The 24,941-nt window shown below is 41.4% G+C and overlaps 1 protein-coding gene across 1 annotated transcript; it reads right to left on the bottom strand.

Moving 5' to 3' along the window:
* Positions 1 to 669: 669 nt before the first annotated feature.
* On the bottom strand, positions 670 to 15,068 carry LOC101157337 (tetraspanin-8). The gene is made up of 9 exons (XM_004083243.5): positions 13,766 to 15,068; positions 12,900 to 12,956; positions 7,778 to 7,897; positions 7,580 to 7,654; positions 5,802 to 5,885; positions 5,556 to 5,666; positions 5,435 to 5,467; positions 5,262 to 5,345; positions 670 to 2,868 (listed from the first exon to the last, which is right to left on the bottom strand). Exons 1-9 carry the CDS (start codon positions 13,949 to 13,951, stop codon positions 2,779 to 2,781), a joined length of 840 nt encoding a protein of 279 aa, XP_004083291.1. The 5' UTR covers positions 13,952 to 15,068; the 3' UTR covers positions 670 to 2,778.
* Between the last annotated feature and the right edge of the window lie 9,873 nt (positions 15,069 to 24,941).

The raw sequence follows: 24,941 nt of genomic DNA on the forward strand, positions 1-24,941 counted from the left end.
GCACCAACTCAGAGGTGAGTGTCTGCCTCTCTGCAGAAACCGTGTCCTAGAAAACGCCCAAGGTTTAAAAAATGTTTCACTAAAAACGGCTTAATCACATTTCAAAGGCTTTGAGACGCCTCCAGACGTGTTGGTTCTCCGTAGAGCCTCTACGGTTTGTTCTCCCCTTCGCCGGCCTCAGGAAGTCATCAAGGTTTCCAAAACATCCACAAATACCAGTGAAAATATGTGAGAGGAAAAAAAGCTCTGCCCCCACAAGGAAGTCTTTCTTTTCCCTTAATGATGCATGATCCCAGTTCTCTGGAGAGCGCCTCCAGCTTTGGGACGAGCCGCCGGGCAGCGCCAGCGTCTGCACACAGCCTTTAAATCAGAGACACGTTTCCTGTCATGTCAGTCTTTGTTTGTTTTTTTTAACAGAATGAGTGTCGGCTGCTGCATCCCAGAAGATGAAGACATTCAAATGTGTGAGTGTTTGTTGGAAACCTTCAGGAGGATTTCTTCACTTGGAGTTTGCAAACACACCTGACTTCCAGCAGCTCCGCGTTCCCTGATCCCCTTCTGCTGTTGTGAAATTGTTTACATACTTCTGAAACTATTTCCTTTCCCGGCCCACCGTTCCAGACAACACGCCTTTGTTTACAGAAAAGTACACGCGTTTAAGCCAGAAGATGTAAGCAGAAGCATTTATTTTAGTTTGACCTCTCTTAAACTCAAAATCCCTAAAACATCAGTGATTCTGAAGAAAATGGACAAACATGGATACATGGGAGAGTTTACACTATGCTGTGAAAATAACATTTGACTCAGGAACTTTTCAAACATTCCCGACACTTTTAAATTAATATTATGCTGACTGACAACGGGCAGAAAAACCTTTTGGACGGTCAGAATCTGTGTCAAAAGGATGCAAACGAACAAAATTTACCAGAGAAAAAACAGTAGAGAAAGAGTCGGACATGGAGGTGGAAGTGTGATGGTCAGGAGGTTCATTTTACCATGAATGTGTGTTTTTTCCCTGTGCAGTATTGTGTCAGTTCTTTAGACCTAAAGTTCCACTCCGATCATCTTCTGGTCTTTTGATTGTCGTGATGCTGTTTTTGAGGACATCGTTTCTGAAGGAACTCTTAAAAATGTTGAGGTGTGGGCGGGACCCCGCCCCCATTCCCATCAAGCAAAACTGAGACCTCTTTGTTCACACTCTCTCCCGCTAGCTTACAGCCCCCCCACACCCCGACCGAACATTAGCGGCATCGTATCCATCCAGCCGTACAGTTCTGATCCGGATTCCAGCTCAGACCAGGAAAACAAAGACATTCATGGATCTATTGGTCTGCGGGTGGATGATCAGAAAGGGGCGGAGCAAGGAGTTTGTGGCCCCGCCCAGCGTATTTTCAATGTCACAAAAACGCTCTTTTTCAAATCAATTTATGCTCTTTTCATTAAAATTGGGAAAAGCAAACATAAAAATGGAAACCTGAAATGTTTTTGCACACGGTTCATTTTTTCATTTGTAAGGAAGCGAAATGATTGAGATATTTCAAAATAAAATCCCATTAAAAATGCAATGGAGATTTTACTTTGAAGAGTTTATTTATGAGGATGCACTCTGGGTGCAGATGTGTTTTCTCAGCAAATCCTTGTACCTTCTTGCGGTGGAGAGCAACAGCTGATCTTTGGTAGAAGCTGGAACAGCGTCCAGTGAGATCCGCCGATACATGACATGCAGCATCCGGGCCGTCCCCCAGCAGCTTTTTACACCAATAAAGTTTTACAAAAGAAAGTTTAGAAAAATATGAATTCACTGCTATATCTGTAGGAAGTAAACAGTTAACATAAGAATATTAACATAAACTGGTCTGAAAAAACAACAGGGTTCACTTTCTTATTTGGTTTTATGTTAAAATAAAAACATAACTTTACTATTTGAAAAAAAAGTTTGATCAAAATAAATCGTTTGTATTTTTCTAGGGGTGCATTTATTTCTCATGAATACATTTACATTTTAGCTGCTAATTTGGATAATCGGTTGTAATGTGACATTATAAAAATAAATATTTTGAAAAGGAATTATACTTTTATAAAAAAGAAAAGAAAAAGAAAGGTTTGGATTATTGGGTACAAAAACAATGATTTCAAGATAGAGGAACTGTTGCTTAGCGAGGTGCATTCATTATAACTTTCTAAACAGCTTAAAATGGAATAGTTAAGTTTCTTTAAAAGGAAAGTTTTTTTTTCAGTTCCGTCAGTTTATTGGTAGAAAAATGTATTTAATATTCTCCTAAAACCCAAATGTGACGTAAATCTAAACCAATAAGCCTTAAAAAATGAAGTGCTGTTGCAGAATGTAGAGCTACTTTTGTATTTTTGTCTAAACTTCAGTTTTAGCCTTCGAAAGGTTTTTAAATTTCAAAGAAAAACTTTTTTTTAAAGTGTCATATTTGATTGAGACTCGCTCACTAATATCCTGAACAGACTGACGCAGACTTAATACTTTCATTTGTTTGAAGCCAGAAAATAAAGATTAGACACCTTTACACATGTTCAGTCATATATCACAAAACAGATGAGTTTCCTTATATGAAACTACATTTAAACATATCAAGCTAAAATAGAATGAACGTTCCCCAAAGTGAAATATTTCCATGTTCATGCTTCTGTTTCTTTGGTTTCCCTGTTAAGTAAAAAGCAGACTTCAGGTTACAGAGAAGCCCAAGGGGGGGGGGGGGGGGGTTTCAACCCGTCAGTGCAGAGGTCTGAGGAAAGGGCGGAGCCTCATTTTCAGTAGCTCTTCATGGCCATGGCCGGTCCGGCGCCCTCGTATTGTTTGACCTGATGGATCATGAGGAAGGAGATCAACAGGCCCATGAGCTGCGGAGGAGACGTGTTTGATCAGGAAGCTGGACAAAAGCTCTCATCAAGCTGCTACAGTCTGACATCAGCATCAATGAAGTCATCTGGGTCAATTCAGGTTTAACTGCATGTGTTCATGTATACATTTCTTTCCAAACATGGAATGTATTTGCTAAAAATGGCCAAAGAAACGTATGTTTCAATTATTCAAAAAACAAATGGTTGTTTTTGCTAAAAGATAATTTAACATGACTTTGGTAAACTTTTACCAATATGTTTTAATGGATGGATGGATGGATGAATGGATGAATGGATGGATGGATGGATGATGGATGGATGGATGGATGGATGAATGGATGGATGGATGGATGATGGATGGATGGATGGATGGATGGATGGATGGATGAATTGATGGATGAATGGATGGATGGATGAATGGACAAATGGATGGATTAATGGATGGATGGATGGATGGATGGATGGATGAATGGATGAATGGATGGATGGATGGATGATGGATGGATGGATGGATGGATGAATGGATGGATGGATGGATGGATGATGGATGGATGGATGGATGGATGGATGAATTGATGGATGAATGGATGGATGGATGAATGGACAAATGGATGGATTAATGGATGGATGGATGAATGGACAAATGGATGGATTAATGGATGGATGGATGGACAAATTGATGGATGGATGGATGGATGAATGGACAAATTGATGGATGGATGGATGGATGGACAGATGGATGGATGGATGGATGGATGGATGGATGGATGGATGATGGATTGATGGATGGATGGATGGATGGAGGGATTGATGGATGGATGATGGATGGATGATGGATGGATGGATGGATGGATGATGGATGGACAGATGGATGGATGGATGATGGATGGATGGATGGATGGATGGATGGATGGATGGACAAATTGATGGATGGACAGATGGATGGATGGACAGATGGATGGATGGGTAGGTCAGCCTCATTTTGTTCACCATCTTTTTTCAAGTTACTCTAGTTATAAACTGACCAATCAGATGCCTCAATGAAAGTAGGTGGAGCCTGCTGGCCCCCACGTCCAACTTTTAAAATGTTTCATTAACACATTGTGCATAGCCCGTTTTCACATGGTGGGGGTGTGGCCTTCAAAAAGTCTCACTCCTGATTGGCCAGAGTGGTTGCCATTGACACTAAACTCAGACCGACTCGGACCAAACACTGCTGACTGACAATGTCTGGCTCCAACATGGTGGCGTCCGTATATCTAACAAATTCCAGTTCACTTTAGAGTGAGTAGAGAGTGTCAAAGATTACGCCATGTTCTCAAGAGTCGGGCATAAATTTAGACGCCAAATGAAGGTGTGAGTTGGAGCGGGACTGTGATAGGACAGAAACCTGTAGTTGTCGTCCATCTGCTTCAGCATATTTAGCATTTGGGAATATTTTAGTATTTTTAGCAACTTCCTTTTCTTCACACATATTCTCATTTTTACTGTTCTAATTTTTCTGATTGCTGTTCTGCTCTTTCCTATACGTATGTCAACCAGTGCTGTATGCGATGGAGATGTCAATTTCCATGCGGGAACCTCCCAAATTGATAAATAAAGTTGTCCGTCTATCTATCTATCTATCTATCTATCTATCTATCTATCTATCTATCTATCTATCTATCTATCTATCTATCTATCTATCTATCTATCTATCTATCTATCTATCTATCTATCTATCTATCTATCTATCTATCTATCTATCTATCTATCTATCTATCTATCTATCTATCTATCTATCTATCTATCTATCTATCTATCTATCTATCTATCTATCTATCTATCTATCTATCTATCTATCTATCTATCTATCTATCTATCATTTAGCATTTTTAATTTTTTTATTAGCTATTTGATTGTTTACACGATTAAACTCTAACAGATTCTTAAGCAGAGAAAAGTGGCTTTGCGCTGGTTTTGTTGCAAAGCCTCTTTTTTCCCCTAGGTAGAATCCATTGGAATTGAAGAGTAAAAGGGTTAAACTATCATCAAAAAATGGAGCACTCCCCACATATAATTGCTTATCTTAATTGCTTGTTAAACATCATTTGACTTGGTAATTTTACTACGAAATACAGCCTTTGTTAGCCTTCCTTTTAGCGTTCCCATCTGACAACTTTAATTAAGTTTTTCCTTTTGTGACGTGTTTGTAAATGGTTTCGCCTTTAAACAAGCAGGATTGCGGCCACTCGAGATTTGCTGGACTCTGTCTGTGTGACCAAATGATGTGTGTCACAACAACTCAGATTTTGTTTTAAAGGTTGTGTTTTACAATCGTAACAGGAACCAAACTGCCTGGTTCGCTCACCGATTTCCTTTAACACAGAAATGTCAAGATTAAAAAATCTTACAGCAATCGCAGCAAAGCCAAAGAAGAAGCCCAAGGCGATCTTGAAGGCCAGGTCTATGTAGTAAGTCACCATGTTAGCGCAGGGCTGTGGAAATGAAAGCAGAGCAAAGGGACTTCGAGTTTTGAATGCTTGAAATGTGTAAGCCATTTGGATTGTGTTGGTACGTGGAATACCTGTTTGTAGATACGGTCGGGTCCACTAGATCCCTGTGAGAAATGAAGCAGGAACAGAGTTTGGAAAGGACCCATTTTTAACCAGTGGTAGTAATTCTTGAAATGATGCCGCTGTACATACGACAGGTCTGCTCTTGCATTCAGAGCTGAGATCATAACTGTCAGGGCATTGACACGAATCAGGAATGGCTCCTTGCCAGTCGTCAGCGCTCAGTATTCCACAGCATTGCAACTGTAACCACATGACAGCACAAACCCCAAGTTCAGTCAGACCTTTGAAGCAAACTGAAGTGCAGAAACTTTTGCTCCTCAAGCATCACCAGCAGCTCTGTTCAAACAGCTCATATCAAAAAACAGATAGCCTTACGTATTCTTGTACTGCATCCATTTGGTCCTGGAAGGCTTTGTCGTTCATCAAAGTCTTGGCACCTTCCTGAATCAAGTCATGTACCTATCAAAGAAGACGGTGTAAAAAAGTCCAAAGGGAGAAAAAACAGAAAAACAAAGTAAAACGGGTTGGAGAAAGAGAAAACACCACCGTACAATCATTTTAGGCAAATGTTTGTTGAAGATTTAAAGCTCAAGTTGTTTTTGTCCTGAAACGTTTAAAGAGCCACTCCAATGAAAATGGTGTGTTTAAACGTGTTCTTGTAGCATTTTCTCATGATGGAGGACATATATAAAATAATTTATGATTAAAACTGCGTTTCTGAGTTTTTTCTTCATTCGACCCATGATGATGGATCAGCACATAAAAACCCGCAGTTTGAAAAAGTCGTGACGCAGCAACTGCGATGGGCGGGCCAAAGTCTCCATGCTCCGCCCTAATTCATATGCATCCACTTGCAGACAAATAGTTTCATTAACGTGTTTATTTTCATCAACTGAGCTGCTCTCTGGCTCTAAACTGTACGAAGACATAGCTCTGGTACTGCTTGCTTTTTTTTTGCTATGCTAATGTTAACTGTGGGTTGTGAGGGTCTGTAAGCTAGTGGGAGAGAGTATAAACAAAGGAATGCTGGGATATCAACGTAGGGTTACCGGTGGAAAATTTCTAACAAACTCCTGCCGGTCTGCAGAATATATATCTTAAAAAACAACGCCAGCTTTTGATTTTCGCAAAAAGAAAACTGCATAATCATAATTAAAAGAGCACTGGGAAAGATTTTACCAGAGATAAATGCATAGTTGGAGGGGAAACGATGGAAAAAGAAGTAGAGTTCATTGAACCAAAATAAAAACTTGGATAAAATTCCAGCAAACGTTAAACTCTGGTTCTGCTTGCCGTGAATGTTGGTGCGTTTCTTCACAACATTGAGAACAGAGATTGTGTGTTGTGACTCTGGATTGTACTAAAAAGTGGAAAACAGCCAAAGACAGAAATACCAGCTGTTTCAATGTATTTTAAGTTGATGAAAATAAAACTGAGTGACCAATCCTTCAATCTGCAGCTGGAAGGTGGTGCAGGTCTGCTTTGAAACCAAAATGAAAAGTCTTTCCCACCCGATCTGGCCAATTGCAGGTCAATTGAACCCAAGTGTGTTAGAGTGACACCTCAACCACAATAAACTGCTTCCACTGCTGCCTAGTGTAAACAACTAATTTTAAGCATTTCACGTCCTCAGTATCTTGATCATACAAAAAGTGGAGGAGTTACTCGTTTCAGCCAAGCAGGCGGATTTATGAATTTCATCGCTGAGATTCTCCATCTTAAACTCTACAGCTCCTTCAAATGACGTCATATTGATCATAAAAGACCAATAAGTGTCTGGTTTGTTAGAATTGTATTTAAAGGATATGTAGTGGGATTCAGACCTTCAACCAGCATTTTAAATTTAGGTTTAACTCCTTAACTCCCTTAAGTTCCTTTGGGTGCAAAATGACAGACTGGGGCATGCGGTAGAGTGGGGGTGTCAAACTCCAGGCCTCAAAGGTCGGCATCCTGCTAGTAAGTACTCCTGAAATTTTAGGAAATCCTGCCGTATGATACCTGTTGGAGAATGGGATTCCTCAACAGGAACCAAGAGTTGGACTTTGAAAACAACAGACACACTTATCGAGGATATAAGGGAGGAATATCACTTTAAATACACGCAAATATAATGATGACACACACCACGCAACCTTCAAATTTAACTAAGGTACCTTGCTTTTCATGACAGCCACATAAATCCCAAAGATGAGCATGATGACCATTCCAGTACCCATGAAGCCAGCAAACTGCACAGAAGAAAACCGGACAAGTAGGGAAACAGTGTTGAAATTAAATAAACAAACATTATGAACAGTAAATATAATGTTTTCTAGATCTATAAGTGTACTTCTTGGGCTTTTTCTACGTACTATTTTAAGGACAAGGACGTTCTCGGAGCAGGCGGCATAAATTCCAAGCGAAGAGATGGCAAAAATTCCAATGGCAAACACCCACGTCCAGCTTGTGCTGGGGGCCCCAAACTGCGATACCTGTTCATTCAAAAAGTGAGAAAGAAGCCAGTCAAACACAAAAAAAGCAAATACGTAACAAAACAAGTCACACAAAAATGAAGCATTGACACGAGGCTGCCTATTTTTTGTGATACAAACACCGGCATGCTGGAGCCTGACGTCACTAGGAGTTCATATACGCCGTATAGTCCAGTTCATATACAGTCAGTGCTGTGAACCCACCTTTACACGCCGTTAGTCTGCGGATATTGAACAGATAGTGACAGATTCAGTTTGAAATTAGAATCAATTTGCAGCTTGATTTAAGCTGAAGAGACGCTGCAACCTTTCTGCTGCAATCACTCCCAGGTGGGTGGAGTCCGGGTGTAGAAGCCACACCCATTTAGCACAAATACAAAATCATGTTCGGATCAACAGCCTTCTTAGCTGGAACAGGATGTACTATGAAGCCAATGAGGAGGAGAGGAAAATGGCCCCAGAAGGGGGCGGAGGTGTGTGTATGGGGGGGGGTTAAAACCTTCACCACAAACAGCGGAGGAGGGAGTGAGGCAGCAGAGCAGTCCTGGAGGGAACATATTGATCGGGTTGTGGCAGCAGCATAAGTGCATCTATAATGTTGATTGTCGTTCAGACCACAACCAAGACAGACCCACCCTAATGAGTCTGATGAGCTCAGCTGCTTCAGCTGCTGAGACAAAGCATGTGGTCTGCAGAGGCTCACACACAAAGAGTTTTGTCGCCCGTCACAATTCTCTGAACTCTGTCAAAGTTGTGTGTCCTCTTCCGTTGTACCTCGTGCCTTCGTCTACCGCAGGCTGGACCACTGTCACAGTCTTCTGTTCGCTTTGCCAACACTGCAGTTCAAACCTGCAGCTTTGTTCAGACCCCCACTCCTCACGCTGCCTGCTTTCACTCCCCGATAGGATGTCTCCGCATCATAAATCGCCAGAGACTCAGGAGAACATGAATCTGTCTTGTGCTTTTAACAACACAAAGAGCTTCACACAATGAAAGCCAAATGCATGTCTGAATAAAACAGGCACATGAATGCATTTTAGAAAGATCCCACTGTTCTTCCTCTGAAACCATTTCCTGCTGCTGAATTCCAGAACATCCACCATGATGTGTTCCTCTGATGGATTCAGTCCTGACTCATCTTGGTCTCTCCCAAACAGAACCTCAACATCTTCCTGTCTGCTTCGTCCTGCCTCTGAACCAACATCACGGCTCCCCTCAGCTCAGTCTGCTGCACCTGCAGTCCTGCCTGTTTGTGGTACAGATGGGCTCTGAGGCCTGCTGTCAGCTGGTAGAGACCTGGGTCAGAACCACAGGTTGTTCAGTCTCCTTAAATGTCCCAACCTCAACTTTTCCATTTCCGTTTTTCAGACTTTTCCATTTTTTATTTGTTTTTTTCGTCTGTTTTTTCGATTGTTTCAGAGCCACCAAACATCTGTGAGCTCATGTTGGATTCCTGCATCTGGACGGTGCTGTCCAAAGAGGACTCGTCTGGGGGAGGTAGAGTCTGTTATGAATTCTAAAAAATGCCCAACGTTTTCACCAAACTGCTCACTACCGCCTCACGTTTCTCTCTTCTGATCCACATGAATCACTCCTGGAGAAACAAATGGCATCAGTTCCAAAATCCCTTCAGCTCTGCCTCCCTTTTTTGGAGGTCAGGGTTAAGATAAATAACTTCAGACAGCGCCTCTAAATGTTTTCAGAAGAGTTGATGGACTTTCCGAAGTTGCTTCACACTCGGGCTTAAAGATGTTTGGAACATCCTGTTAGAGTTTTAGGACAGGAAAGCTGTGGAGAACGAGTCTGTTCTGCAGACAGACTTGGTCTGCAGTAATGTGAATTAACACGACCGTGTCCTGGAATCTTCAGCTAATGGAGAACAAAGTAAACAACAATTAGGACCCGCTGTGGAAATGACAGCAGGACTTCTGCACGTTTAGGTCTGTGCACCACCGTTACCGAGGATCCATCGCGGTGAACCTGTGAGCAGTCAGAGTTCACATTTAAACACCTGGATGGAAGCCGTTGCTAAAGCGACAGTAAAAGACGGTTCAGCTGATTGAGTTTGGGAAGTTCTGCACATCCGTTGGGTAAGGGTAAATACTTTACGGGGGCTCAGGGACTGCGAGGCGGGGGGAAACCTGATGATTTTCCTGGAACACATTTGGCATAAATGGACAGAAAATTTGATTAGAAGAAGGAAATCAGCTCTGAGTCATTTATTAGTGCTCTGCAGTGGTGGGCAGCCCGAGCCCCCGTGTCTGAGCTGAGAAAGAGCAAGCCCCCCCCCCTCCACAAAGATGCATCTGTTCTGCATCAGGAGAAATCTGACTCTGGACATGCGTGGCAGGCCACTTCTCACGAACGCTCCACGTGACTCACCGGATTGTTTAGATCTTTCCCAAACAGGAGTTATGTAATCCAGCATTCCCAGAAGAGCACAATCAGGCTCCTTTTTTCCACAAAATAGCTCCGTTCTAACCCAACTCCAGATGCTGGGACGTCTCTCTCATGAAAACTGAAATTGTTTCTTCAGGGCTTTTACAGAAGATGAGGACGCACCAGCATCCAGCAGTCATGTTACAGGAACTCTGCTCCAGACTCGGTGCTGAGACGTCCTGGATAAAAACTTAAAGAAGAATATGTGGATGGATCACTGAGCAGAGAGCAGAGGGCTTTTATTGCTTTGAGTCCACATTGCTCCATCCTTTGCCATTTTGTTTTATATTTGTCGTGTCTTCTCGTCTGAGACGTCGAGCAGATTTGATCGATGGCGTGAGAACTTTTGTAGGTTTCTCCAGGAAACAAACTAAAGTCAGTGAAACTCATTTTCTTGATCAAAAACAATTAAAAAAAAAAAACGCTCTATCAGTAATTGTGTGTTGACATTTATTCTGCTAGCCCGGTTCCTCAGAATCTGCGTGGATCCGTGCTCAGAAAATGTAAAAACCATCAAAACTGTCTAAATGACCATGTTTTTTCCAGCTGTTCCTTATTCTACGTCTCAGTCAGATAAATACTTGAATGCATAACAGATGGCCAAGAAGCAGGTGATTGGTCAGAGGGGTTGATGGGAAGGTTTTCTAATGAACTTTGTTGTTTTTCATGTTCTCCTTTGCAGACAGAGCAACACGCCAGTTAATAAAACTTTATTTACCATAACGCTCGACATTGTTTAGCTGCACACATTAAACATTAACACATTAAATACTTTTACTTTTCTACTTTATTTTGTTAAAGCATGGTACGCATAACTCCTCCACACTCCTGACTACACTACCCATAATGCTTCAGCAATCCATCGATCAGTCATAGTCCAAGTTGTACTAAAACAAAAAAAGAGTTCCAGATGAATAAACAGAACCAGAATTCCTCTCATTAGGTGGACCATATTATAAACCGCATTGTTAATTTTTGTGCAAAAAAATTTTTTCTAGTGCATCTTATGGTACAAAAAAACTATCTAAATCAAAAGTGAAGACATGGTTTTTTTTGTTGTTAGTCTTTTCCGTAACAGACGTTTTGGACGATTTACTGGAGGGATTAAAAGTCTGGTAAAATGATCTATTATTGTGCATAAAGAAGCCAAGAAAGATGGAAAAATCTTCAAAAGGTGTCAGACTACAGATGAGACGTTCTGTCAAAAACATTTAGTTGTGTGTGACTTTTGTGAGATGCATGAACTTTGTGTCTTTCCACGACTGTTCCACGTATGTCTAACGTACTTTTCACACACAAACCACCGATGTGGAACATTTATATTGCGTATACGGCGCGCAGATCCCATTAAAATTACGTCATTGATGCATGAATCACTAATAAATTGCATTAAATCTTTGGCTTCTGCTTTTTCACAGATGCTGTCAGGTTATTTGCTGAAGTTTGGTTGAATCCCTTCTTTCCTATTATTTCCTGTGTTGCTGCAACACAACCCCAAAGCATGATAGCTCCACCTCCATGCTTAACAGTTGGACAGAGCTTCTTCTCATTAAACTCCGTGCCCTTTCTTCTCCGAATGTACCTTCACACATCCAGAAAGTTGCATCGGAACCTCGCCGCTCCACAGAACTTGTTTCCAAAATGCATCAGACTTATTTCTAGGTTCATTTGCAAACTTCAAACTTTAAATTTTGTGGTGATGATGTGGAGGAGGTTTTCTTATGATGACTCCTCCCTGAAGCCCACATGTGTACAAGCATCTCTTTCAAGTAGAACAGCGTAGCACAACTCCAGAGTCTGCATGTCTTTCTGGAGGGGCCGTGCAGCCAGACTTTGGACTTGATTTTCTCCCAATCCTGGGAGCTGCTCTGTATGAGATTCGTCTTGGTCTTCCAGTACCGCTTCAACTTCCACTCTTCCTGTTGACGCCATTTCTTAATTGCACTCCAAACAGAGGATACCAGCATCTGAAAAGGCGTCGCCGTCTTCTTACAGCGTTCTCCGGTTTTGTGAGCTTCAACTATTTTCAGTTTTCTAGACAACTGCTTGGAAGATGCTGATTGTTGGGGCAAAGGTCAAACGACTCTGGTGAATTCAAATCACTTGGTCTTGGCTTTTCCAGAGAGGGCGGGGCATACTGTAAATTCTGCAGGGTCCCACGCCATTATTTGGTTTTCTGTTATTTTGAAAGGGTAAATGATGGAAATGAAGCCTCCTTTTTATTATTTTTTTTTTACATATTTCTAGAATGTCTGTAATTAGATTCCTTTTGTTTTGTTTTTTTCCAAAGGTTGCTTCACAAATACCAGATTTTCTGGATATTCTAGCTAATTTAACCTTTAATTTAGCAGCACAAAAACCAGATTAATGAGGCTGAGTCGGGTTGCCAGAGATTTTTTCCGTCGCTTGTGGAGTTAGTTAACTTCCTTCACTTTGACTCGTCACAGACTTTAAACCAATGAAAGTACAAATGTTATTCATGTCTAAAATAAACATTTTTTTTTAAATAGTTCTAAATGCTTGACAGTGACTGAAAAAGGTTGAACGTGCAGGTGTGGATTACCTGTGCGGAGACACCCATTGACTTCACGGCTGCGAATATCAGGATACATCCAATGATCTGGGGACAAAATGGCATAATGTCCCGTTTTCACAGCGTCAGAACAGTTTCATGCTTTATGTTGTGTCGGTTCAGAAGAATCAGGACTTCTTTTTCGTCTTGTTTGGTGTGGATGGAGTGTGTGCTTTGAAGGAGACACCAGGGGGAGACAGAGAGCTGAAGTCTGTGCTGTTTGATGCTGCAAACACATCTTTTATTTCTATTACTATCATAAAACACAGAGACATTAAGTCAATAATTCTGTTGCATGCGAGGAAAAGAAAAAGGTTCCTGACTTTCTGTATTATTTCTGAACAGCTGCAGGGAAATGTCATTCAGCGGCTGGCTTTCAAATAAAAACAACAATGGGGCCCCATGAAGCAGAATGAGGTGGGAGGGGGACCTGACTTGTATGGGAGGGGGGGCTGTAATAAGACTCCGACTCTTGTTTTTACCCTGGTTGGTCTCTTTTCCTGGAAATGCTGGCAGGAAATCAGAAACTGAACCAAATGTGTTAAATTATCTAAAAAAATAAACGTTTTGTTTTTTTCTTCAATAATTTCTGTTTGTTCTAATAAGTGTTAAATTGTATTATTTCAGACAAAAAAAAATTTCTTCTCAATCTCAGAAATATATATATTTTTTTCTTTTTTTTTACAATTTTTGGTAAAAAACATTTTTTTTTTCTATTTCAACTTTTTGCTGTCTGGGAATTTCGTTTTAATCTAGTAAAATGTTCTGGTTAGGAGTGAGATTTAAAAAAAAAAAAAAAACGTGCAGAAGAACAAACAGTCTGAAAAAAACCATCAAGCAAAAAGATTTTCACTCACCTCAAAGATGACATTGAAGAAGATAAAAAGGCATTTCAGGCAGCCGTTAATTTTCCCCATCTTTACCCGCGGCAGGAGAAGCAGCAGCAGCGACTTTGAGGAGCTTTCTGCAAAGAATGTCAGAGATGGGGGCACACGGCTCAAGCGCTCACAGCAGAAATGGGGGCCAGCTACCACACAGAACATGTGCAGGAACCACTCGGGCTTTTATGGGAGGGACGGAGGCTGCAGGGAAAGTGTCGACAGAAAAATGGCAGCAAAAGAGCCGCTCCAACACAATCAGGGTCAGAAAACAGGTGAACGAATTTAAAGACGCTTGACTGGGAATCATAAAGGTTAGTTTTAGGAGAACAAACCAAAAAAACTTTAATACATCAAGAAAGAAATGTAGAAATTAATTTAAAAAAACAACCTGAACACAGCTGTGCAGCTTTGATTCACTCTGGGTTTCAGAACATTTTTGTTTATTTCAATCCATCTTATTTAAGGTTTTATTGTATATCTGGACACCGTTTGGTCAATGTTTTTTTAGAGGCACATAAAGTAGGTGAACAAAAGATCTGAGGAAGATCAAACCACAAAACAAATAAATAAAAGTCTAAAATGTTATCTGTGATCCTCCATAAAACAGAGAAAATCCTTTAGTCCCCGTTTGGTCATAAAGTTCAGCCTCTCTCAGCTCTTCCACACATTCCTCCTCATTAAAATGTCGTTACTGATTGTCAACTGACAGTCAACTGTTTTAAAAAGCTGCAGAACTATCAGGGAAATGAAACCATTCAATGTTCTGCCTTTTTTAGTGGGATCACACATTTTCAGGATCCAGTTGGGGAGGAACACATCGTGGATAATTAAAGAAATTCAGTCTTAAAAACACAGTCATGCACAGGCTGAAGACATCTTCCTGTGCTTTGCTTCCCTGCTCACTCGTGCACACAGATGGTCAGTCAAAGACCTCCTGATGATGGTGGAAGCAGCACCTTCCTTTAACTCAGGTTTGAGTTTCTCTTCTGAAGACAAACCAATTTTAGCAAAACTAAAAAATCTGCGAGTGAGAAACCCGGCTGTTCTTTTTGACTCTGAGCTGAACTTGATTCCACGCATTGAAAAAAGGAACTAAAACAGGATTTCTCACTTTAACAACATTAACCTCCATCCATCCATCCATCCTTTTAATTTGGTTTTTCACCCATGTCATCCACTGAAACGATCATTTCCAACTATCAGAAGACGCCACTCTAAATTCTTGAAGCTGCGTTTTGTGCAAAAACAACTTTGATAAAAAGTCTTTAAAAATCTCATAATCCCTATGGGAGGGGCAAACAAGCCTGAACAGGTTCGTAACGAATAGTTTCAAAGCTCTAACAGATCGGATGATTCCCGTCTGGTGAAAGGCAAAGACAAAAAAAACAGTGAATGAACCTGTGGAACAAGGAAGAACCCACATCTTTGAAACATCCCAACCTGGTTCAGACGCCCCAACCTGCAGCAGGTGTGATTGTGTAACACGATAAACACACCAAAGGTTCCACGAGGGGTTCAAACCCCCGGTTGCTTCAGCCTTAAAAGCCCCCATCACCTGTTAGAGGCTTGTACCAGGAGGAAACCCAGAAGCAAAGTGATCCAGGAGACCAACTGGAAGGTTTTTGGGCCAAAGCCTTGGAAACCAAACAACAAACACGACTAAAAAACAATCATTTGAAATCTGCTGGAAAATACAAAACATGGAGAAAACAGATCATTAAACACCAAACAAATGATCTAAAGTGCGGATGTTCGTGACAGCTCCATGGCAACCCGCAGGGAGGGGTTGGAGCCTCCAGGAAAGTCACGGCCAATCTACACAGGAACAAACCAAGAAACAGAATGAGACAAACTAAATTCAAGGACCCTCCCTCCCCAAAAAACCTTCTAGGCCACTTTACTGGTGTGGATGCCATTTCCTGCACTTCATTATCCAAACAGAAGCAGGACTTCCTGCCACAGTTCTGGACTGTAAACAGATCCTGACTCTTAAAATACATCAAATGCACTAAAGTACTAACCAAGACACAGATTTGTTTCCTATTTAGAGCTTGATCATAAATTAACTGAAACCTTAAACTCAGGTAACATATCCCAAAATGCCACCACATACTCATTTTCAGCAAATTCAGTAGGTGGTTTGTGGAGCCGTTGCATTTTTACACACCATGTGCCGACATTTGTAATCAGGAGGCAGCAGCCACAGAGGTTTAAGAAGGACAAATCAACTGGCGGCCAAACAGTTTTTTACATCAGTCAGTGGCACATTTGGAGGTTGTGCGGTGGCTGGACTTCCTGGTAGCCACATTGTCTAAAAATCATAATGTGCGTTCTTTTTATATACCCCCAGGGCTACCAAGTGGCTGGCATCCGGTGGCCCTTGGACAGCGGCTGTGCAGAGACATATACACATCGTCTATTCAGAGCTGCTGCTGGCCGGCGATTTGGCTGCCCCCGCACTGTGGTCGCCCGATTTCCTAATGACGTCATTTCCACCTGACTGTCTGACGCCTGATGGGCGCTAACATTTTTCCACAAAAAAAACAACAACAAATCAGGCGGCAGAATCTAATCTTGTAGATTTGGGCGATACCTCCCCATCGCACGTTTGCAGTCGTATATGTGATCGTAGCATTAGTCACATGCACCCGTATGGACGCTGTGGTTTTTGGGTTGTCCGGGTCCTTAGGAGGGTCATAGAGGGGAGTGGCCGCATCTTAAGGGGAGCGCAAGTGTGTCTCAACATCATGAAATTGGAATTGCGTTGGGTAAATGAATCGTGAAGTATTCTTAAGGATAATGGAAGTCACTACGACCCGTTACCCGCAGAATGACCATAAAAAAATGTATCTGAACATTTTCTCTCTATGGTTTCAATGAGCGGTCTACCACCTTGATATTCTGTGCGGGTCACCTGCGTGGGGCACGGTTTGCTGAAAAAACTGAACTGAAGATGCTGTAACGATCAAAGGGGTGGGGTTGTTTTTTGTGGGGATTTTAAGGTGTCTTTTGGTGATGAGGTCATCATCAAAGCACACCTGGACCTCTTTTTCTCTGTGACCATCGGGTTATGTGGCTCCTGTTTTAAGACAGCAGCCGTCCAACCGAGCTTTGTAAGGTTGATGAACCATACTGATAAAGCAACGGACACTGTTGGAGTCCCAAAAGCCGTGTATTTGTGAGTTCTTTCACCACCTTGCTGAGCTCCCGTGGCCTTGTCTGCACATCAAATGAATGTTCTCTTCAAAGGGAAGCTGCCAGTTCCCTGGGTGAGGAAGAAGAGGAAGCAGCCTTCAACTAACTTAACCACAAACAAGTTTGGGTTCCAGTGAAGGAGCGTCACATCAGAACTCGCTTCTGCTCAGAAACCAACACAATCTTTTAGGACAGTGTTTTTTTGTACATTCAAATCAGACTTTTACTTTGAAGACCATTTTCAAGACGCAGTGAGCTTCACAAGAGGGACTGGAAAATATTTTAAGTAGCTCTTAACATCAGAGATAAGATGCTAGAAGTCTAATTGTTCCCTCCAACCTGGACATTAAAAGGTCTCCGGGACAGCAGGCGCCCTGATAAGCAGAGGGAGGCCAGCGGCCGCATGTCCTCACAGCCTCTGAATAGAAGCAACTGATAATGCAGCTGGTTGATCATATTTCTTCCTCGTTAGAGCAGAAGAAATTTACGGTAGGCGTTTTTGTTGATCATCAAAAAGCGTTTGATACATTAAATCACACTATGTTACTTAGTAGGCTACAGAAATATGGTTTTAGAGGAATAGCATACTCCTGGTTAGAAAGTTATTTACTAACAGATGTCAGTATGTTTATTTCAATAACGAAAAATCTGATATGTGTCCTGTAACATGTGGAGTACCCCAGGGGTCCCTATTGGGTCCTATATTATTTATTTTATACATAAACGACCTTTGTAAAGTTTCTGATTACTTTGTATTAATCAGGAGATAATCTGGAAAAGCTTCTTGCAGAAATAACAAAAGAATTATCCATAATGTAACAATGGTTTGATTCAAACAAACTGTCTTTAAATAAAAATAAAACCAAGTACTTTATATTTGGATATACAAAACTGGAAAATATTTCTGAGTTAAAAATTGAGGATGTTGTTCTTGAAAGAATAAATGAAATAAAATTTTTGGAGTAATTTTGAATCATACATTATCATGGAAATCACACATAACTTATGTTCTCTCTAAATTGTCCGAATCATTAGCCATCCTACATATAGTCAAGTATTTTTTAAACACAGCTACATTGTATATTCTATATTGTTCCCTCATAATTCCTTATTTGACCTATTGTTTAGAAATCTGGGGGCATAGTTACAAGTCAAACACAAAACCTGTTTTTATTCTGCAAAAAAAAAAGCAATTAGAATTGTAAACCACTCTTCATACAATCAATCCACAAAACAAATATTTCCTAAATTAAGGGCAATTAAATTTTTGGATTTAGTTGATCTTACAAATGGAATTTTTATGTTTAAAGTTAAAAAACAATGTGTACCCGCCAAAATACTGAGTTTGTTTGAAATAAAGTTGACAATTGTGATTTTCGGGGTAAAGATATGTTTAAAAAGAAAGTGGTCAGAACTAATGCATTAAGGAATAGTATTTTTGTTCAGGGGGTCAACATGTGGAATTTATTATCCGACAATCTGAAATATGCAAACTCCATATTTCAGTTTAAGAAAATGTATAAATTTAAATCTATCTAAAATACCTTCTGGACTGAGAGACTCTGGTGGTTGTGAGGTAATTTTGAGAAGTGTTTGTGTTTGTTTTTTTGTTTTTCTCCTCTTCCTTTTTTCTTTTCTTATTTAAGGTTCTAACAATTTGTAGGTAGATGTGATGTTTGGATTCAGGGTTGGGGAAATAAGCTTTGGCCTCACCCAACACCTTTTTCGGTTAATTTTGTTCAATGTTTAAGTTGATGTTTTTTTATTGTTTTGTTTTTAAGTTTGATTGTTTGACATAACCGAAATAAATATCTCTAAAAAAAAAAAAAAAGCAAAGCCGCCCTATTCTGACCGGTAGCCCTGCCTCCACCACGGCATTTATTACCCTTTTATCAGTGCGCCTAGTTTTGTTTAGAAGTAAATAAAAAATGAAAATGGCCTTCCTGACTGTTCCTGTTTTCTTTTCAGAAAGAATTTGTCCTCTACCAAACGTTTATTCCTTTAAAAAAGAAAAACAACAAAAAGGTGTTTTGATACCTGTAAAAGAAAACTGGAGTGTTGTCAAACGTAACAGTTTGTGTCATATTTAATAGCAATCACTAGAATATGTGAGGATTTTTGAGGAGTTTGTTTGCTGGCGTCCATGAACTGAAAAGAGCCCCATACCATTATACCACTCCCTCTTTTTTACTCCATGATGTTGAAATGCTTTAAAATTATGAACAAAATAAAGAAGCAAAGCTCATGGATGGAAAGATGAGGTGACACAGTGATGTTGTTTTAACAGCAACAGCTGTTCATTTATATGAAAAATGTTAAAAACTCAAAATTTTGAAAGGGGGAGGGAATCAATTTTTACAGAACTCTGTGCGAAAGGTGAACTCCACACGGTTTCTCTCTCTCCCCAAATTCCCCAACGTAACACGCCATCGCCAGGATCTGAGCCGTCAGACGTTTTGAACGTTGGGGCCAGCAGGCTCCACCTACTTTTATTGAGGCATCTCTTTGGCCAGTTTATGACCTGAACTACAGAAAAAAATGAGGATTGTCGAGAACATGTTAAATGTTTATTTCTGTATAGAAGTCTATGGGATTTTGGCTTCTTGGAGCCACTTCCTGTTTTGCACGTCAGGGGGGAGGAGCCACTCAGTCCAGATTTTACATACAGTCAATGTAACACCATAATCAACCTTTTCTATTTAATAAAATAAAATACAACTGACGACTTGGATTTGAGTCTGGCATTCAAAATATTTAAAGGGCTGCAGATTCAAAATTAAAAAAAGATTTTTCTCCATATATTAAAGACACAAAAACAAGTTTTTGTTCCATATTTGTTCCATAATATGTGTGGTTAACAACAGTGTTTGTACGAAAGTCAAGCTTTTGCTTTGATTTGTAACGTAAAGAATGTTTCGGAGTTTTGTTTATGTTTGTCAGAAGTTCCACTAGTTTTGATTTGTTCCAGTTTTCTGCTCATATTTATGGAGAAAAAAAAGAAAATATAAAAAAAGAAATTTAATGAACAAAAAAAAATCAAATTTACACCTTTTCTGCTCAGAGAGGTGAAAAGTAAACAAATGTAAAAGTATTTCCTAATTTTTTGTTTTATTTATTTCTGTTTTAATACTTTTGTGTATTTCTGTTTTTCAAAACACATTTTTTTGTTTGTTGACGTTTTTTCACATTTCTGTACTTTTACATGACCGCTTTTGTACATTTATTTCATCTGTCTGCAAACGAGGGGGGCGGTATGACACGGAGAGTCTTCTTTATGTCATCATGACCTCCTTCTCCTGTGGTTGGATGGTTAACCGTCGTGTTCTTCAGAATCCATAAGACAGTTTGCAATCCAGGAAACGCTCTTTTAAAGGTTACCTTCAGGACGGCCGTACATGTCATGATATGTATGACGTAGCAGACCCAGATGCTGGAACCCGGAAGTAAACTCATACGATGAATGGATAATGAAGTTTTCATTTTTCCAGCTGGAAAAATCAATAGCCTTTGGAGTTCCAATTCTTTCGGCTGGTGACCAGAACCGATAGCAGTCTTGTTGTAGTAGAAGTTCTCTTTGGTGCTGAGGCCAGAGTCATGGCGTGGCTGGAAGCGAAACTTGACAGCAGCTCATAGGGTAGATTGTTCCAGGTGGACACTTGTGGAAACAGGCCTAAGAGCGAGATGACAAAGCAAAGTAAGTTGCATGGAGACATGAGAACGAGACTAGACTTGGTGACCAGACTAAGCACCCTGAAGGCCAACGAACTGGCGATGAATGCTGGGCTGGATCTCTTTAAGAAGGCGGAGAGCAGATGAGGTGAGTGTCCACAGTTGGCTCCAATCATAAGAGCAGAGGAGAGAGGGGAGGGGGAGGAAATCCTGCCAGAGGCACCATGACAGCATCCCCCCCTCAATGACCGCCGCCGGGTGGTCCAGGACGCCAATCCGGGTGAGCACGGAAGAAGTCTTCAATGAAGGAACGGTCCAAAATAAGGGAACGGGAGATCCAAGACCGTTCCTCGGGACCGTAGCCCTCCCAATCCACCAGAAATTGAAGACCCCGACCCCTGCGTTGAACATCCAACACCCGACTAACAGTGTAAGCCGGGGTGCCGTCGATGAAACGGGCGGTCTCCTGAACAGGCTTAAGTTGTGATACATGGAATGATGGGTGTACCTTGAGTGCCGCCGGAAGCCGTAACCGGACACAGGACAGGTTGACACACTAATTGGCGTGGTGTCCGATGAACCATAGAGCAAGTTTACGTGAGGTAGCCTGGATAGGGATTTTCCGAGCAGAGAACCAAACCCTCTGACCAGGCTGGTACGTGGGTCCCACCACCCTGTGACGATTGGCGATTCGGCAATTGCTCTCCCTTGTGCGTAGGAGAGCAACCCTGGTCTGATGCCAAATGCGCTGGCACTGCTGGAGATGGTGTTGGACCGAGGGCACTGGCAAATCAATTTCCTGAGACAGAAACAGAGGTGGTGAGTACCCGAGGGAGGCCTCAAATGGAGACATCCCCGTGACTGAAGACGGGTGGTTGTTATGGGCGTATTCAATCCAGACCAGGAACTTGGACCAATCGGCGGGATTCTGAGCTGCTAGACAACGAAGAGCAGCTTCTAGCTCCTGGTTGTCCCTTCCCGCCTGGCCGTTAGATTGAGGGTGGTAACCAGACGTTAAGCTAACCATGGCACCCAAGGCAGCACAGAAGGCTTTCCACACCTGGGAGACGAATTGGGGTCCACGGTCAGAAGCAATGTCCTTTGGTATGCCCCGATGTCGGAAAACATTCTGGACCAGGATTTCAGCCATTTCAGTGGCTGTAGGCAACTGGGCAAGAGGAATGAAATGAGTGGCCTTAGAGAAGTGGTCAATAACGGTGAGTATGACGGTGTTACTGTCAGAGAAATGCATCTAGACATTAAAGAAAAACAAAATTGGAAACAACAGGCCACAACAAGAATCAAGTTTCTCATGCACGAGGGAGAAAAACAAATGTGATGAAAGAGGTCCACCACGCTTCTCTTCTCAAAGGACTGCTTCTCCCATGCACCTTTATTATGAGTCGAAGTGTCCTTGGGCAAGACACTGAACCCTACCTTGCCTCTGGTGGTAGGCGGGCGCCTATGTTTGGCAGTGGAGTGGCCATCAGTGTGTGAATGTGTGTGTGGCTGGGTGAATGGGTTGGTGACTATAAAAGCGCTTTGTCCTTGTAGGTAGAAAAGCGCTATACAAGTATACGCCACTGACCACCTTTATTAAAAACACAAGTAGGAGGTGACAATTTCCAGACAAAGAGAAAAGTTCACTCGGGGTGGTCGTATAATGAACCATTTGGTGGATTCTAAGTTCAAACAGTATTCCTTATCAGCTCAGGACAGTGTGTCGTAAAACCCCCTCATCCTAGCTGGGGATGAGAAACAGATGAACAAACACACAACTGTTTTCTAAAAAGGTAAAAAGGTCAATCTGAGTTAACTTTTAAACTTACATTTAACCAAATACATTTAAACAATGATAATAATAAAACAATTCGCTTCACAGTTACCCTGAGAAGGTGGTAGTCCAGTGATGAAGTCCATGGCAATGTGCGACCAGGGACGGCTGGGTATGGGCAGAGGATGCAATAAACCAGCTGGAGGAGAGTTAGAGGATTTTGAGGTGGTACAGGCTGCGATATACGCCCTAACATTTCTCTCCATGCATGGCCAGAAAAACCGTCTGGATTCGCTAACCGATAGAAGTTAGCGAACCCTAAGAACTGCTGTAATTTTTGCCTGATACAAGGGCCTCCTGAATGTTTTTCTCCATGGCCATCTTTTCTGGACCAGATAAATTAAATAACCTGCCTTTAGGTAAAGGAGCACCGTTTAGTAACTCTATTGAACAATCACAAGGTCTGTGAGGGGGGAGAGCCCCGGCTTTACATTTACTAAAAACAGTCTTGAGGTCATGATAAAAAGACGGGATACAGGAAAGATCGAGTTCTTCTGCAACTTTAAGAGCGTTAGGATGAGAGAGTGGTTCAGCAGATCTTAGGCAATTATCCATGAAAAAGAACTCCAGTTACTGATTAACCCAATCGAACTGAGGATTATGAGTGCAAAGCCAGGAAAACCCCAAAATGATGGGAGTCTGTAGGGTTTGAGTAATAAAGAATTGCATGTGTTCCCCATGGTTACCGGAGGTGATGAGTAGAACCGGTTTAGTGCGGTGAGTGATCCTGAAGAGAGGTTGACCCCCTAACCGTTCAGCTTCGACGGGATGTTCCAAGATTTCTGTGGGCAGATGAACTTTGGACACAAGATTACAGTCAATAAAACATTGTTCAGCACCAGAGTCTACGAGAGCCTTGAAGTCATAAATACCATCTTGAGGACATAGCTTGACAGGAACAAACAAAAAACCTTTCTCAGTGAGAGATGTGAATTTACCCGCCCGTGGCCTGTCTTTTAACGGGGGTTTTGGCTTTTAAAACGGAGTTGACACTGCATTGCAATGTGACCCGGGAGCCCGCAATAAAAACAGGCTCCCTCGTTTTTACGTCTTTGACGTTCATCTTGGGTCAACTTGGAATGACCAATTTGCATCGCTTCATCAGAGGTTTTACCGAAGGAATTACCATCAGGAGGTTGCGGTAAATCCGGAGTAGTTTTAAGAGTGCTGGAGTCCTGAGGTACTTTACGATCATGTCTGTGTACATTTATTTCTTCTGTCTGCAAACAAGGGGGGCGGTATGATACGGAGAGTCTTCTTTATATCATCATGACCTCATTCTCCTGTGGTTGGATGGTTAAACGTCGTGTTCTTCAGAATCCATAAGACAGTTTGCAAACGGAACATCCTTGAGGGTTCCTGTTGATGAAATCAGTCAGAGGGGATTTTCAATCGGGGTCAACACTTCAATCCAGGAAACACTCCTTTAAAGGTTACCAGGACGGCCGTACAGAGCAATCAGAACACAAACAAACAGACAAAAAAACGTTTCTATCCAAAAACCATCACCACATTCAACAAACACACACCGGAGTGTAGCGGAAATAGAAAATGTGCGAAAACCGTACGTCGTATGAGGTTAGCATTTCTTTTTGTGTTTAGATAAACTTGCTGTAAATTGATTATTGATTGAATAATTTGAGTTATGTGGTTTACTTTTCTGAAAGACAGTCCCTGGAATGTTGTTGTGCATGAACCATGTCACAATGACAATAATGTCTATTCCAGGGGGGTCAAACTCATTTTCACTGAGGGCCACATCAGCATAGTGTCTGTCCTCAAAGGGCCAGATGTAATTTATACATGTAACTAAATGTAAGGAAAAATAAATGTAACTACTCCTTAATATTAAATAACTCATTGTTTATTTATTATAACTTTATAAAGTGACAATTACAGTTGCATAGAAACACATGTTAGCTTGTTACTTTAGCATAAATCCTTTTATATTTGATTCTGTCAGGTTAGGTTATATGGACAGTGTTTAAGTCCTAATGTGCAGTTGTCCAATCCGAAATTTCAAGTCTAATTCCCCCTAGATATGAAGAAATACACAACAATTTTTATTTTAAGAAATTAAAAACTTTTATACTCTCGCGGGTGGAGCTGTGACGTGTCGGATTTTTTATCACCGCGGTGATGAACCACCAGGGGGCGCGGTGTCGCGGTTAACCGCAGACACCCCCCCCCAAATAAAAAATATAAATATAAAAAATAAAATACACGAAATACCCCGGCGGACGCATCAGAAATAAATATAATTACAACGTAGTATTCTTTATTAACAAATAACAGTAACAACTAACTACTACCTATCTAACTAATGAACTAACTATGTAGGTGTTGTAGATTGACTGACTGTGTGTGAGTGCGCTGCGTCGGGTGTAGGACTCGGAGGAGGGAGCGCGCACACGTGTGCTGGGGGTCCGTGTTGATTCTTCTGCAGTGGACCAC

Source organism: Oryzias latipes, chromosome 23 (assembly GCF_053564925.1).
Source record: "Oryzias latipes strain Hd-rR chromosome 23, Olatipes_Hd-rR_3.1".
In the NCBI taxonomy this organism is placed as follows: Eukaryota; Metazoa; Chordata; class Actinopteri; order Beloniformes; family Adrianichthyidae; genus Oryzias; species Oryzias latipes.

What these genes read in the sequence shown, in the direction of transcription:
- LOC101157337 (XM_004083243.5), bottom strand. Translation starts at nt 13,951, where the DNA reads ATGTTCTGTGTGGTAGCTGGCCCCCATTTCTGCTGTGAGCGCTTGAGC. An exon ending in CAATGGGTGTCTCCGCACAG is followed by an intron (nt 7,898 to 12,899) that starts GTAATCCACACC and finishes TTGAATGAACAG; the next exon opens with GTATCGCAGTTTGGGGCCCC. An exon ending in ACGTCCTTGTCCTTAAAATA is followed by an intron (nt 7,655 to 7,777) that starts GTACGTAGAAAA and finishes TCTTCTGTGCAG; the next exon opens with TTTGCTGGCTTCATGGGTAC.